The 14,255-nt window shown below is 39.0% G+C and overlaps 1 protein-coding gene across 3 annotated transcripts in view; it reads left to right on the top strand.

Annotated features, from left to right (window-relative positions):
- Unc80 (unc-80 homolog, NALCN channel complex subunit) overlaps positions 1-14,255 on the top strand; it is a 192,481-nt gene that overhangs the window by 136,923 nt on the left and 41,303 nt on the right. For all 3 annotated transcript variants that reach the window (XM_027941959.2, XM_034635733.2, XM_027941958.2), the window contains 8 exons: positions 2,636-2,819; positions 4,660-4,754; positions 6,293-6,382; positions 7,051-7,152; positions 9,316-9,496; positions 10,561-10,829; positions 12,283-12,417; positions 13,590-13,728. In XM_027941959.2, the coding sequence (XP_027797760.1) occupies positions 2,636-2,819; positions 4,660-4,754; positions 6,293-6,382; positions 7,051-7,152; positions 9,316-9,496; positions 10,561-10,829; positions 12,283-12,417; positions 13,590-13,728 (1,195 nt within the window). The remainder of the gene's footprint in view (positions 1-2,635; positions 2,820-4,659; positions 4,755-6,292; positions 6,383-7,050; positions 7,153-9,315; positions 9,497-10,560; positions 10,830-12,282; positions 12,418-13,589; positions 13,729-14,255) is intronic.

Below are 14,255 nucleotides of genomic sequence, written 5' to 3'. Positions count from 1 at the left end.
TGACAGCTGTCTATGCTTAAACCTCATCTGAAAACTCCTTCCTGACACTTCAGGTCTTACCAGTTTCTTCACATGAATATGCATTTTGGGGACTGGGACATGATGACTATTATTTGAAACTACACTTTAATTCAGGCAGACAGAAAGCCAAATTAATGTCTCTGTTGGGAGAACTCCTTTCCTTCTTCCTTACTATCGTCAGGGAAATACTTGTCCATATGTATATGCATATGCATCCATAGCAGAGTGACAAATTTAACTCACACTACAACTCCCATGGGCAGAGAATATTTGTAATTCCTTTCTCTTGTCTGTGACTAATTTGGTCTTCCGGAGTGCCCACTTGCCTGTTGGCAAGGGGAACAAAATATAAATAAGTGTCCAATCTCGTTATAAGTTCAGACTGATACAAAAATATGAACTGCACTTTTGGATAGTGTTCAGTCTTTCTTGGATAAAATGCTTATTCTCTAGGAAGCCTCCTTCTTCCCACTGCTTTTGTTTGTAAGAACCATGTGGAGTGGGGGAGGAAAAAGACCTTTCTTCATGGTCTATCCCTGTGTTTCCTCTGGCTGCTACACTTGTGAGAAAATGTTCTTTGTCTGACTGGTGGCTAGATGCCAGGTTGGCAAAAACGGAAGCCCTTGACTCTGGAAACATGAGGCCTGTCTGCTCCCAGTGGTATTTGCTGGAAGTCTCAATCTCACCTCAACTCTGGCTGGTGCTGTAAATGCCCATGAGTTTCTCCATGAGTCCCATCTGGCTCAAGCATAGGAAGTCCACCAGCTGGAGTGTCCTGTTCAGCTACTGCAGCCATTTGGAAAACTCTCCAGTCACGGGTCCATTGTTTTGGGGTCCTGGCTATGCCACACCAAAAAGCAAAGATAGATTAGCAAAGACAAATGTCAGGGCCTCCCTCAGTGTAAGTATGTGCCCTGCCAAGTTTACATTGTGTCAAGGTTGGTATGGAAAGGAAACCCAGAGACTGGAGGCAAGAGCCCTTTCAATGTTACCTTCACTTGCCCACATACCTTCCCAGGTCACCAGACAGGAGAAATGCTTGCCTAGACCATTGCTCTCCTCCATCTTTTAATTCTGCAGCAAGTAGATGAGCATTTAATTTTTCTTCTACTATATTCTCCTTCTGTGTATTTCAAGTGAGCCTTAGAGGTGAACATAAGTCCTTCCAGGTAACAGATAAGCTAATAGAGAAAAGGACTGGCCATACTTGGACCTTGCTTTAAAATCTTAAAAATCTTATTTTGCATGAATAAACCTTCCTATCTCTGCATTTCTGTCCAGACTCTACTCTTTCCCCAAATCCCAGGCAGATGTCTGCTTTGGTGGACAAGGAGAAGGGGCTTGTATTCAGAAAGGAAAAACAGTAAAGGGAAGAGTCAATTTTTTAAAAATAACCCTTATGAGATATTCCTTTTTTTCTAATTGCTGTCAGAGGTGTAGATGGTGGGGATGTTGGCAACACTGACTCATCACTTCCAGACTCTTAAATCCACTGTTTGACTTGACCTGGCAACTTTAATGTGGGGCAAGAGTAACTGTGGGAATGTGAAGACTTTTGCATGAGTGTGGTACCTTGATAGTTCTAAGATGTTTCTGAATACATCTCAAAATCCTTAATAAGCATGAACCAGTTCTTAAGTTTGTCTGTCATCTCAGTCACCAATCTACTACTGTACACAAAGAAGGCCCATGGCACCATCTCAGATATCTGGCACCTGAATGCTCTGATAGCATGTAAGACAGACAGAATTGGAAATGCACATCAGTTTTAAGGAAGACACACTTCTGACTAATCGAGACACTTTAAGCCCATCCCGTTTCCATCTTTTATAGATTTCTGCTAGAGGTGATGTTTGACCCTCATTAAAGCATTAGCATTCAGAACCATCAAAGCAGATGAGTTTAGTGACCCTTATTATTTCAATATAATGGAGAAGTTTCCCAGGACTGCCGAATTTTTCAAGAAACAATGGCTAAACCCACAGGGGAAATTTTTACATTATTCTTTTCTGATTTCGTTGTGTACTATTGAAAGGTAGTCAAGAGTTATTACATCAAATATTCCAATTATAGTCAGTCCTCATCTTATTTTATAGAATGTTAAACATTCTACTTCCTACTAAAAAGTAGATTTAGAAGACATTTTAAATGTCAACTTTAAAATACGAAAAATGGCACATTTTTTTTCAACATGTTAGAGGACACACAAATAAAACTTTTGAATTTGCTGATTTGGCAAAGCAGGGCGTTCTTAGGTTCAGACTATTAGACTATTTGCTGCAGCTGGTGTGTGGGTAAACATCACATACAGATTAATTTTGGATGGCTTCTGTACCTGAGAATACTAGGAGATATGGTGTCTGTAAGAATGATTTTTATGCCTTCTTCTTAAGAATTGGTCATTTTAATGATACATACAATATATGGAAGCCTGTTTGTCAATTTTCCAATTCCACTCTCTCCTGATTAGTGCCATTTGAAAGTGTTAGAGAAGCATTTGAACAAAGAATGTGAAGTCACAGGAGAAGATCCAAATTTAAAAAAGAAAAGCCAAGGAAATGAGAATGTGAGCTCAGGATCACTGTGGCTTTGTGAAGGCTTGTTCTAATTTCAGGTGGGATTGATCATGTACTTCGTGCGAACCCCTTGTGAATGGGGGATGGATGCCATTTCAGCCACTCTGACTTTCCTTTGGGAGGTGGTTGGGTACGTGGAGGGCCTTTTCTTCAAGGACCTCAAGCAGACAATGAAGAAGGAGCAGTGTGAAGTAAAGCTCCTGGTGACTGCTTCAATGCCAGGTAAAAAAAAAAAAAAAAAAATTATGAATAGCCCTTTGAAAGACCATGGATGCTCTTTCATTCATGAGAAAATTTTCAGAGTTCTAACCCCTAGAATGGAGTGCATCAAAGAATTTTTGTTTAATCCAATCAGAGAAAAAACAATAGACCCTTTAAAAAGTGAGCAGTTGCCAGATGAAAAGGGACACATCAGAACTGAGATCCTCGTGAATCAGTCCTTGAAGGACTGCCAAGGTTAAAGATGTATGGAAGTCTCTCGCAGAGGAAAGCTGAACTGAAAGCCTTTTTGAGTGAATTTTTGGCACTGCAAGGAGAATGATATTGTCTGCATGGCAGGGACCCCAGTCCTTTGTAAACTCAATGAGAGATGGCTTTATGAAAGATTGGAAAAGGGAAAAGCAGGAAGAGGGAGAATTACAAAAGAACATCAAGTGTGATATGAACTCTAGATACAGTTCCTTTTCACTTCACACAGCTTGTTTGTCCTTAAGATAAAGATTTTACCAAGCCTTTATCCTTGTTCAGTAACGATAAAAATAAAAGAATTGGTCATTTTAATAGAAATAAAGAGAAAGACAAAGTTATTCAGAGATGAGAACATAGGTTCTGGCAGCAGAGAAGCCTGTGTTAAGTCAGCACTGCCGTTTATCAGTCATACAATTAGTATCAGCTGTGAAAAGAACATCATTTTTGTAAGGCTTTCTTTCCCTGTGTGCAAAATAGGAATATAATTCATACTTCACAATCACAAGAAATCAATGAGTTTAAGTATATAAAATACTTGCTGCCATACCTGATCCATGGGAAGCATTCAATAAACAGTTGAATGTTTGTGTGTTCTGTAGAGTATCCAAAAATGTGATCAGTTTTTGTTATAGTAAATAAATTCATTTTGTCACTCATATACTTTAGAACAACTTGTTAAAAATCAAGGTATATTATAATATTCACAAAGTTGTATAATTAATGAATGAAGTAAAATAAACATGTGTGTGTGGGGGGGGTGGTGATGGGGATTGAACCCAGGGCCTTGTGCATGTGAGGCAAGCACTCTGCCAACTGAGCTCTATTCCTAACCAAAATAACATGTTTTAACCAGCTAAAGTAGAGTACAGAAAATGTGCATTTAAACTACATTTCAGGAACTTGTTTTGGTTTTGCTAACATCTTTGTTTGTATTTTTTCAACTGTCATTGCCAGGTTATCTCATTTAAAATACAGGAATATATTACTTGTTGCAGTGCTTAAGGTCTGAATTTTGACTCTCCCACTAAATAAATATATGTCTTTGGGTATGTTATTAAATTTCTCTCTAGCCAGGCATGGTGGTGGATGCCTGTAATCCTAGCTGCTTGGGAGGCTGAGACAGGAGGATTGTGAGTTCAAAGCCAAGCTCAGCTATTTAGTGAGGCCCTAAGCAACTCAGTGAGACCCTTTCTCTAAATAAAATATTAAAAAGGATGGGAAATGCAGCTCAGCAGTTAAGTGCCCCTGGGTTCAATCCCTGGTAACAACAACAACAACAAATTTCTCAGTTTCTCTCGTGTTTCTAATTTGTAAGATGAAGATCATGTCATGAGTTTGCTGGGGGATTTAAATACAATTATGTGGGCAAAAGTATTGGGAACTCCATAAATGGTAGCTATCATTGTTTAAGAAATGAACATATTTAAAATACACATTCAGATATGAATAAAGGAGTACAATTAGTACAATACTCATATTAAGCACTCACTAACTATAAATTAAGAATCAACTTAATAATATTTTAAGGCTTTCTGCTTTAAATACAAACTTTCCTGTAGTGGGGTCCATTTATTGTGATTTTTATTGTCTGTAGGTACCAAAACGTTGGTAGTTCATGGACAAAATGAGTGCGACATTCCAACCCAGTTACCAGTCCATGAAGACACTCAGTTTGAAGCCCTGTTGAAGGTAGGAATGACCTTTAACAAAACGATTTTTATACACAATGTCTATGATCACATTTGTGAACACCCATTTTAGAAATAAATGGCATTTTTCTATCTCCAAAGGAATGTGCACTATTCTTTGTTCTTTGAGAATCTGCTCCATTATTAAGTACTTATGTCATTTTCTCCAGTTTTCACTGACATTTTTAGCTCTGCATTGAAGTAGGCCAAGTCAGGAGAGTTCCTGTCTTGGTTGTAGCAGCAGCATGAACTCTGATGTTGCTCCTCACTTCTCTGGAACTCTGTGAATTCCACCTTAGGAGCTTCCTAGCATCACTTGTGGTCATTCTGAAGGTGACCTGGTTTTGTCCACTGATGGCACTGGGGTAACCTTTAGCTGTTGGCTAATGATCATGCCAGAGATCCCTTTTGTGGGATCCAGTTGAATCTATATACAGTCTTGACTTATCACCAGTAGAAATTACTGGTGAAACAAGCCGAGCATGATGGCGCACACCTATAATCCAAGCAGCTGGGGAGGCTGAGGCAGGAGGATTGCGAGTTCAAAGCCAGCCTCAGCAAAAATCAGGCACTAAGCAACTCAGTGAGACCCTGTCTCTAAATAAAATATATACCTTCAAATAAATCAGGTGGATCAAAAAAGTATTTTCTAGTATTTATGGCAGTGATTCTCCTGAAAAGAAATATAATCAATAGCTACGCTTGCCTGCAAGGTTCTTAAAATAAAGTAGTAAGTAAACTAGTACAGTAATTCTCTGTTTGAAGTTCAAATTTTCAGTAATCTAATTTTCTGGAACACAACTCTGGATCCAGATGTAAGTAGAAAAGCCTCCTAAAAACTCATCTTTGCCAGACTTGTATATTTTATTTCAGTGGAAGGGGTCATTCCTTCTCCTTCAGGCTTTACCCAAACATCTCCAGAGATTTTCTAAGGTCTAGTGAAGCAAAATTCAACAACCATTCCATTTGTATGCACATGTTGAATGGTAATGAATCAAACCGCAAGTTCAAACCTTGCTCCACCATGGCCAGCATGACCCAAATCAAATAATAGGGCCTGTCTAGCCACAGTTTCTTTTTCAACAATACTAGGATTCTAGTTCAGGTTATATAAGTTATCTACATGGAAAGCATTGTATACGGTATGTAATAAGTGTTCGATGTATTATACTTTGTATTTTCCTTAAGTCTTACTAAACATTTTTTTTTCCTTGATATTGAGACCAGTAGGTGCCACTGTGTCCCCACAGTTCATCACTTGGTCTGAATTATAACGGGACATCTTTGAGCACTGTGAGAGCAGACAGTTCATATTACATGATTAGTCTTTATTGCATCATTTTTGTCTAACCATGAATATATATCCTCATACATATATATACATATATATATACATGTATATATATATAAAATATGAAAAATATTTTTAAATCCTTGTAAGTTATCTTGTTCTTCCAATACTTGTGTCTTCTACCTTATTAACTAGCAAACAATATGTTCCTGGTAAACATATATTAAAATTTGTTGCTATTGTTCTAGGAGTGTCTGGAGTTTTTCAACATCCCCGAGTCCCAGTCCACACATTATTTCCTGATGGATAAGCGATGGAATCTTATCCACTACAATAAGGTGAGACTGCAGTAATGACGCACATGTTTTGTACCAAAGGTTCAAAGCACCTTTCCTAGGCACAGAGACCTTGTTGTTTAGAGGGGCAGAGCATGGCCTTTTGGGTCTATGTGACTTTGAAAGGGTTGCTTTACCATTCTGCCCTTCAGTGTCCTTTGTAAAGTGGAGGTGATGATAGTATCTGCCTCAGGGCAGTTGTAATCATTGATGGAGGTAGACCAAGAAAGCATATGGTTATTCATCACAATTATGTCAAAGTGAAAAATTAAGTTGCCCATATAAAAACTGTGTGTGTCTACTGGGATTTTTTAGGCCATTCTGGCTCTTTTTCTATGTTAAACATGGCCATGGTGACCTGATCTAATGAGCCATGGGGCTCTCATGGTGACCCCTGGTTTTACCTTAAGGTTACCTTCTCCTTTCAGAGTGTCGTCTAGTATGTTGCCTCTGGGTAGCTTCGCCCCTGACATAGCACCCAGTGCCTGGAAAGAGCACCCCACCTGGATGGGTTGAAGCTTTCCTAAGCAGGAGTTTGAAAGCATAAAATTAGGAAGAATCAAAACAGTTAGAAGCAAATGAATTTTTTTGTCTGACCTTTGGGTAAAGAGGAAATGAGTAAAATTTAACCATTTGAATTTTCTTTCTCTCTCTTTGTGTAATCCACACAGACCTATGTTCGAGATATTTATCCCTTCCGGAGGTCAGTATCTCCACAGCTGAACCTCGTACACATGCGTCCAGAGAAGGGACAGGAGCTCATTCAGAAACAGGTGTCTGACCACTCAGTTCTATCCTATGTTGTGGTGTCATTGGAACCGATCATCTGTAAATGTGTTGCCCACCCAGAGCTTCTGTGATTCCATTGTGGTCCTCTCTGGAAAAAAAAATGGATGAGTGACCTTGTTCAATAGATTGTCCCCCAAATAGTGTTACGTTTTATAGATTGGATGGTGAATAGGCATTAAGAACAAATCACATAGAGTAATGCCATAATGAATTATTGAGTATAAACTATGGAAATCCTAATTTATTGACCCATTGATTTATACGTATGATATTCATTTCACATTTTTGTGAAACAATATTAGAAGTACATATACTGTAGCCTCTAGATCAGTATCAGAAGTTTCCACCAGCTAGAAAAAAAGTAAAAGGGGTCAATATTGTTATCCTGAAAAAAAAGCATTGAACTAAGGACTAGAGATTGTATTCCATTCAGCTCTGCTACTGACCAAGGATCTGACCTTACTATTATTTCTTAAAACAGGAAGAGACAAAATCAAGTAGTTGTCTTTAGGTTTAAGATTGAAGATCAGAATAATATTTACATATGTAGCCTCAAATCAGACTTTGACCTTAAGGAAACTCTCCATTCTTCATGCAAAATATGGCTTTAGTACACAATTCTAAAGTCAATACAATTTTAATATTGTCTATGTATTACCCTTTTTTTAAATAAAATATCTAAACAAGAATTTCAGGATACTTGATTATTTCAATTTTATTTTCTGCCATGTCAAGAACTAAATGAGAATGGAATAGATTTAGATAACTTAAGTCATTTTAAGCAAAATAGCTACTGTTAACTACCTAAATTACTTTTGAAAGAAAGAAAATACTAAATGTGTTGCAAGGTGTGAGGTGTTGGGCAAAAATGAAAAATCTTAAGAACAACTTCTAAAACAATTTTACCAAAATGATCCTAGACTCTAATTTGACAGAGGATAATTGACAATAAATAAAAGCATAATCAATAATGGTGCTTTGCTTGCATGTATTTACCATGTTTAAGAAAATCTTTCAAAAATGTATTTCAAAAGAGTGCCATGAAATGAGACCCTGTTTGTATACTCTAAGTTGGAATCTTAAGGTGTTGAGAGCCACAGCCAAAGGGGCTCCAGCAAACTTTCAGACTGCCAGCTGATGATTGGCTCACAGCGGCCCAGCAACATCTAGCTGATTGGCTCCTCTGCGGTGATGCTCATTGGGCTGTTTCCCTGCCCTTTCAGACCATGGAGCTGCTCATTGGGGGATTTTTTGGCTCCGCCCACGCGACCCAGCCAATGGGCCTCAAGAGCAGGAGGAGGGGGGGAGGTGGAGAGGCTTGTGGGAAGCCGGTGGTGGCAGTTGGGCTCTGAGGGTTTTTCCTGAGGAGCTGTTTTGTTTGGCGTGTGTGGTTCTGAAAATAAAGTTCGTTTCTTTTGACAAGTGGCTCCTGAATTGTGCCCAGCCAGACTGCATTTGGGGTCCCAGCAAACTTTCAGACTGCCAGCTGATGTTAAGGCTTTTAAATTCCCCAGCGAGATGACAATATGGATTCCTATGGTTCTAGCTCAGAAGTCCCTCAACAGCTGCTGATTATTTATAAGCATCTGGCTGCTCACTTGATCATCAAGAGAAATGGAAGTAAGGGAAGGGACCAAGAGTCCCATGTGCTTGTGTATGCCACCTAGGCTCAGGGCCAAAGGGCACCAATTAGGGACCATGAGCTTTTTTCTCAAGATAGGTTTTTCCTGGTTCCATTTCAATCTTTTTTTAAGAGACAGACCCAGAACTGCCAGTAAACAGTTTCAGGCACTGATGGAAATCATAGAAGCAATTGAAACTGACCCAGTAAAAGAAGATCATCCACATTATGACCCCCCAGACAAATAGGCTTTTTGGAGTAATGAACTCTCTTGACAATGTTGCCTTTTGCTCCTCCAGACTGCAAACTCCATAAAAAACTCTTCCTTCTTCAGAGCAGATGGAAGTAGAGACTGAGAGTCAATTAAGTATTGTTTGCTTTCTGTGTGATCAGAAAAAAAGCCTTTCTCCCTTATTCTGCTTTTCCCTTTTTCATTTTGTCAACCCGATTTGTTACTGAGAATTTTATTCCAGTTTCTGTACTCTGCAACTTGGAAGTTCCTAATCCTGCTTTTGTTTTCTGCTAGGTGTTCACTCGGAAGCTGGAGGAGGTGGGGCGGGTGTTGTTTCTCATCTCCCTCACGCAGAAGATCCCCACAGCCCACAAACAGTCCCACGTCTCCATGCTTCAGGAAGACCTCCTCCGCCTGCCCTCATTCCCTCGGAGTGCTATAGATGCCGAATTCTCACTCTTCAGTGATCCTCAAGGTATCAGACATGACGAAGCCTTTCCTCTCTAGGGCTTTCCTCACACCCTTGTTTTGTCCCCACTTGAAGAACAGCTTTATGAGCAGACAGTTATGGAACCCATGGTTCTCAGACCTGAGTGTGCATCAGAATCACCATGATGACTTGTTAAAACTCACATTGCTGAGCCCCACCCTCCACCTACGAATGAGTTCTAGGATGGGGCCCAAACTTGCCCCACTAGGCATGCTGGTGCTGCCATTCCAAGCACCAATCTTGGAGAGTAGTACTCAAAGTGAATGGTGAGGGAGCAAGGTGAGGATGGGGGTAGGGAGGGGAGTCCCTACAGAAAACATAGGTATGTATAAGAACTTCAGAAGAAGACAACTTCAGAAGAAGACAACACTAACCTGGGGTGACAGAAGTCAGAACAGTGGTTGCCTCTGGGTTAAGAAATGAACTTTCTAGAAAGGGCATGAGGGAACTTTTGGAGATGATGAAAATTGTCTATATATTGATTGGGTATTGGTTACATGTGCATATTTGAAACTCATTGAACTCTACATTTAAGATGTGTGCATTTTAATCAAATCAAATCCAAAGTGAGAGACAGAGAAACAGAAAGAGATGCAGTTTGGAACCCAATTCTGTTACTGTTATTAATTTGGTACCATTTACTTGAATTAGCATCCCTGTGCATCACTGTCCTCCTGCAGAAGGGACAGAGCAATAGTGGAAAGAGCTCCAGCCTGAGGAGTGGTTCAAAGGTCAAGCACTAATCCTAGCTCTGTCGTTTTCTAGCTGGAATAGCTTACATTTTCTCAAAGCTTCAGCTTATTGAGCAGCAGAATGCTGCCCTGGCTTGCCCACAAACTTCAATCCAAGTGGTGCTGATAAAAGTCTTTTGAGAGCTAGGAAGCCTCGTCCTAATGCCAGCAACTGTGTGCTGGAAAAGCCTTTTAGCAGGAGATCTTACCCCAGAGGAACAAATGGGAAACAGCAGCACCCTGGCGTTTGATCCCCTGCTTTTGCTGATGGGATTGGTGTGGTACTAATTCCATCTCTGCTGTTTCATGTTCTCACAGCTGGGAAGGAACTGTTTGGCCTTGACACACTTCAGAAAAGCTTGTGGATCCAGCTCCTGGAAGAGATGTTCCTGGGCATGCCAAGCGAATTCCCCTGGGGAGATGAAATTATGCTTTTCCTCAACGTTTTCAACGGCGCTCTGATCCTTCACCCAGAAGACAGTGCCCTGCTCAGGCAGTACGCTGCCACTGTTATCAACACCGCCGTGCACTTCAATCACCTCTTCTCTCTCAGTGGCTACCAGTGGATTCTCCCCACCATGCTGCAGGTGCCCGGAATCCCCTCTCCTAATCAGAAAAGTAACCCACGGACTACCCGTATCTAGCAGTTCCAGATCTATACAGAAACTTTTTAATGATGGGATTGTCTTCTTTCATTACAGTAAAAGGCACCAAATGAAATCCCCCCCCAAAATAAATTTCTGAGTGTTCACAATATCCCATTTTGTCCTGAGATCCCCAGGGTTAGTAGGTGCCTTCTCATTTCTTCTTGCCCAGTGGTTCTCAAAGTGTGGTTTCTGAACCAGCAGTATCAACATCACCTGGGAACTTGCTAGAAATGCACTTCCTTGAGCCCATCTCAGGACTGCTGAATTAGAAACTTTGGGGGTCAGGGTTCAGTAATGTGTGTTTTTAATAAGGCTCCCAGGTGGTTCTTATGCCCTAGGCAGAGAATCGCTGTTGAGTCAAATGTATGGCAACGGTTCAGTTGTTGTTTCTCCCAAGAGATCCTCTGGCCTCTATCTGCCCAGAAATTTCTATTACTGCTAAATTTGGTTTGATGGTATTAGAGGAGGTGAATGTAGCAGGAACAATGTCTGTTTACTAGCATTTGATATATATCTGGCTATATTTAGGAGCACTTAATAAAATTCAGGGAGGGCCTGGGGTTGATGGTCTACTTTTAGGGAAGTTTCAATAAAAGTTATGAAAATAATACATGCTTGTGCAAAGAAGAATTTGCTCAACCTATGGGGGCAAGAAATTTACCTTTATCACAGGACTGTCTGCCTTCTCTTTAAATAGTCACAGTTTTCTCTATTTTGATAACTATTTTACTGATTACCAAAAGCAATTATGTTCGGAAGTTAAAAAGTTTAAACAGAAAATAGAGATCACCTACAGTCCTCCTTCCCAGAGACATGTTGTTTACACTTGTTGAAAATCGGGCACTCTCTCCTACACATATTTGTACACTTGCACGCACACACACACACTTTTTAAAAACAGAAGTTGTATTATATATTCAAGTTTGTAACCTATTTTTTTTCATTCAACAAAATACCATGGACTTTTTTTCATGTAGCTTCATTTAGCTTAATAACATCAGTCACATTGTACAATAAATCACTTAACCAATCAGCATTTATGAATGACTTTTTTCAAGTTTTCCACTGTTACAAACAATCTTGCAGCAAACATTCTTTGACAGATATCTTTGTACATTTGCCCAATTCTTTCCTTGAGAAAAATTTCTAGTCATAAACTTCTAGGGGATAATTATATTTAGATTTTTAGGAGATATATATATATATATATATATATATATATATATATATATATATAAAATTTCAGGCAGTATTATGCCATTTTACACACCTTCCACTAGCTTATGAAATTAGTCATTTTTTCTGTTTCCCATAACTATGCAAAATTTTAAAATCAAACACAACTTTGATACTTTTAGAAGGCACTTTGTAACTCTGTGACATTTTCCCACAGGTATACTCTGACTATGAAAGCAATCCCCAGTTACGTCAAGCCATCGAATTTGCCTGTCACCAGTTCTACATTCTACACCGCAAGCCTTTTGTGCTCCAGCTGTTTGCTAGTGTGGCCCCTCTCTTGGAGTTTCCTGTGAGTAAGCTCTGTGAGAATAAATGAAGATCAAGCACTTGACAAAAGCAAAGGTTATCTATTCAGAGCTTGCAGAGGCAAGGGAGTCAGCCACCATCACTTGTGTGCTGCAGAGACCCCAGAGCAAGCAGAGGAGGGAAAGCTTTATAGTGGAAAGGAAGGGAGCTTCAGTTGTGCCTGAGGGGAGAAGCTACAGGTAGGCCAACAAGAAGCGGAGTCTTATGTGATAGGCTGCATGTTTAGCTTTCTCTCAAAGTAAAGACAAAAATTAGGGAAGCCACTAGTTTTAATCAAGTCCAAGTCATTTGAGAAAAACTGTTGCAGGACTTATTGTTTGGTTTCCAGTAGAGTTAGTGGTCTGATTTCCTATAAACCTGACAAATCAGGCTAGCTTCCTGGGAAGGTTTTTTTTAGAAGTATCTTGGTTTGGTTTCTTGGGCAGTGTGCTGCAGGTTGTGAGTCAGCTCTATTTTCACACATGGTCTGGCCATGGTCAGTTTGTTTCATTAACATGTATCTCTCCCTCCCCCCACCATTAGATGTTAAGCTCCATAAGAACAAGACCTTTGTCTGTTTTACATTTGCTCATTTGTTTTTAGTTATAGTTTGGTTTTATTTCTGTGTGTTGATTTTGTTTTGCTATAACCTCAGTGCACAGAATGCTTTCTGGTACATAGGGACTTAAGAAGGATTTTATTGTTTTAATGAATGGATCAAATTAATTTTAAATACATATGAAATGGCAAATATATCTATTTTGAAGATATATTATTAAACAAAACCTATGAACTTGGTTTAAAATAAGCCTCTGTTCCTCAAATATATTTCAAGTATTCAAAACCAATTATGGAAATTTTCTTAGTTCTACCCTCTTAATACCACAGGTGACATTGGCAAGAACTTTTCTAGAAGTTCATATATTGTTGTATTTTTACAAGTTTTCACAACCATCTCCTTTGTATTAGATTAGTATTTAATAGATTCCCTAAAATTCAGGTGTACCTCTCCAAAATCATGCTCCAGCATTATTGGATACAGAATTATCTAAGCTGAATTTCAGATAGATATTATAATTGTTATTGCTGATAGTGTTTATGAAGTTTGAACCCCTGGTCAACTACTTTAGTACTGAAGTGGGAGTCAATGAACTAAAATTGTATGTCCTTATACAGGATGCTGCCAATAATGGGCCTAACAAAGGTGTGTCGGCTCAGTGCCTGTTTGACTTGCTACAGTCCCTGGAAGGAGAGACCACTGACATATTAGACATCCTAGAGCTGGTCAAAGCTGAGAAGCCTCTCAAGTCATTAGGTAATGCAAAATTCCCTTGGCATTGTTTTTCTCATTTTAATTATTTATATATGTGTATATGTATGTGTGTGTGTGTATGTACATATACATATACACACATATATAGAACTTAAACAATTAAAATAAATGGAACAGTGGTATACATTGAATGAGTAGTATTTTTTTTTAATCTCCTGTTTTTCTTAAATTTCTTGTGGCTCCTAAAGAGAAACATGAAAATCATACTAAAATGATGTTCAATAGACTACTGATCTAAGACTGCAATTTTCAGAAGGTTGCATTCTCTTGAGTAATTCTAAGTAAATAATCCTCCAAATGGCCTTTTATTATACTACTACATGTAGAATTAGACATAATTCAAAGATAAAGCTTCACATTTCTTACCTTTCAATTGCATTCAGTGACTTTATGGTAGATGAGATGATTAAAACTACACTCCCCCCCAAAAAACTTTATTTTTTCATTCACTTATTCAAAAGTAGAAAACAGAATTTCATTCCCTTTAGATGAAGAAATTAATAGTTTTC

This window comes from Marmota flaviventris, chromosome 11, assembly GCF_047511675.1.
Source record: "Marmota flaviventris isolate mMarFla1 chromosome 11, mMarFla1.hap1, whole genome shotgun sequence".
NCBI classification, from domain to species: Eukaryota; Metazoa; Chordata; class Mammalia; order Rodentia; family Sciuridae; genus Marmota; species Marmota flaviventris.
Note: the sequence above shows the minus strand (reverse complement) of the source record. Positions and strands in the feature narration are given on the sequence as shown.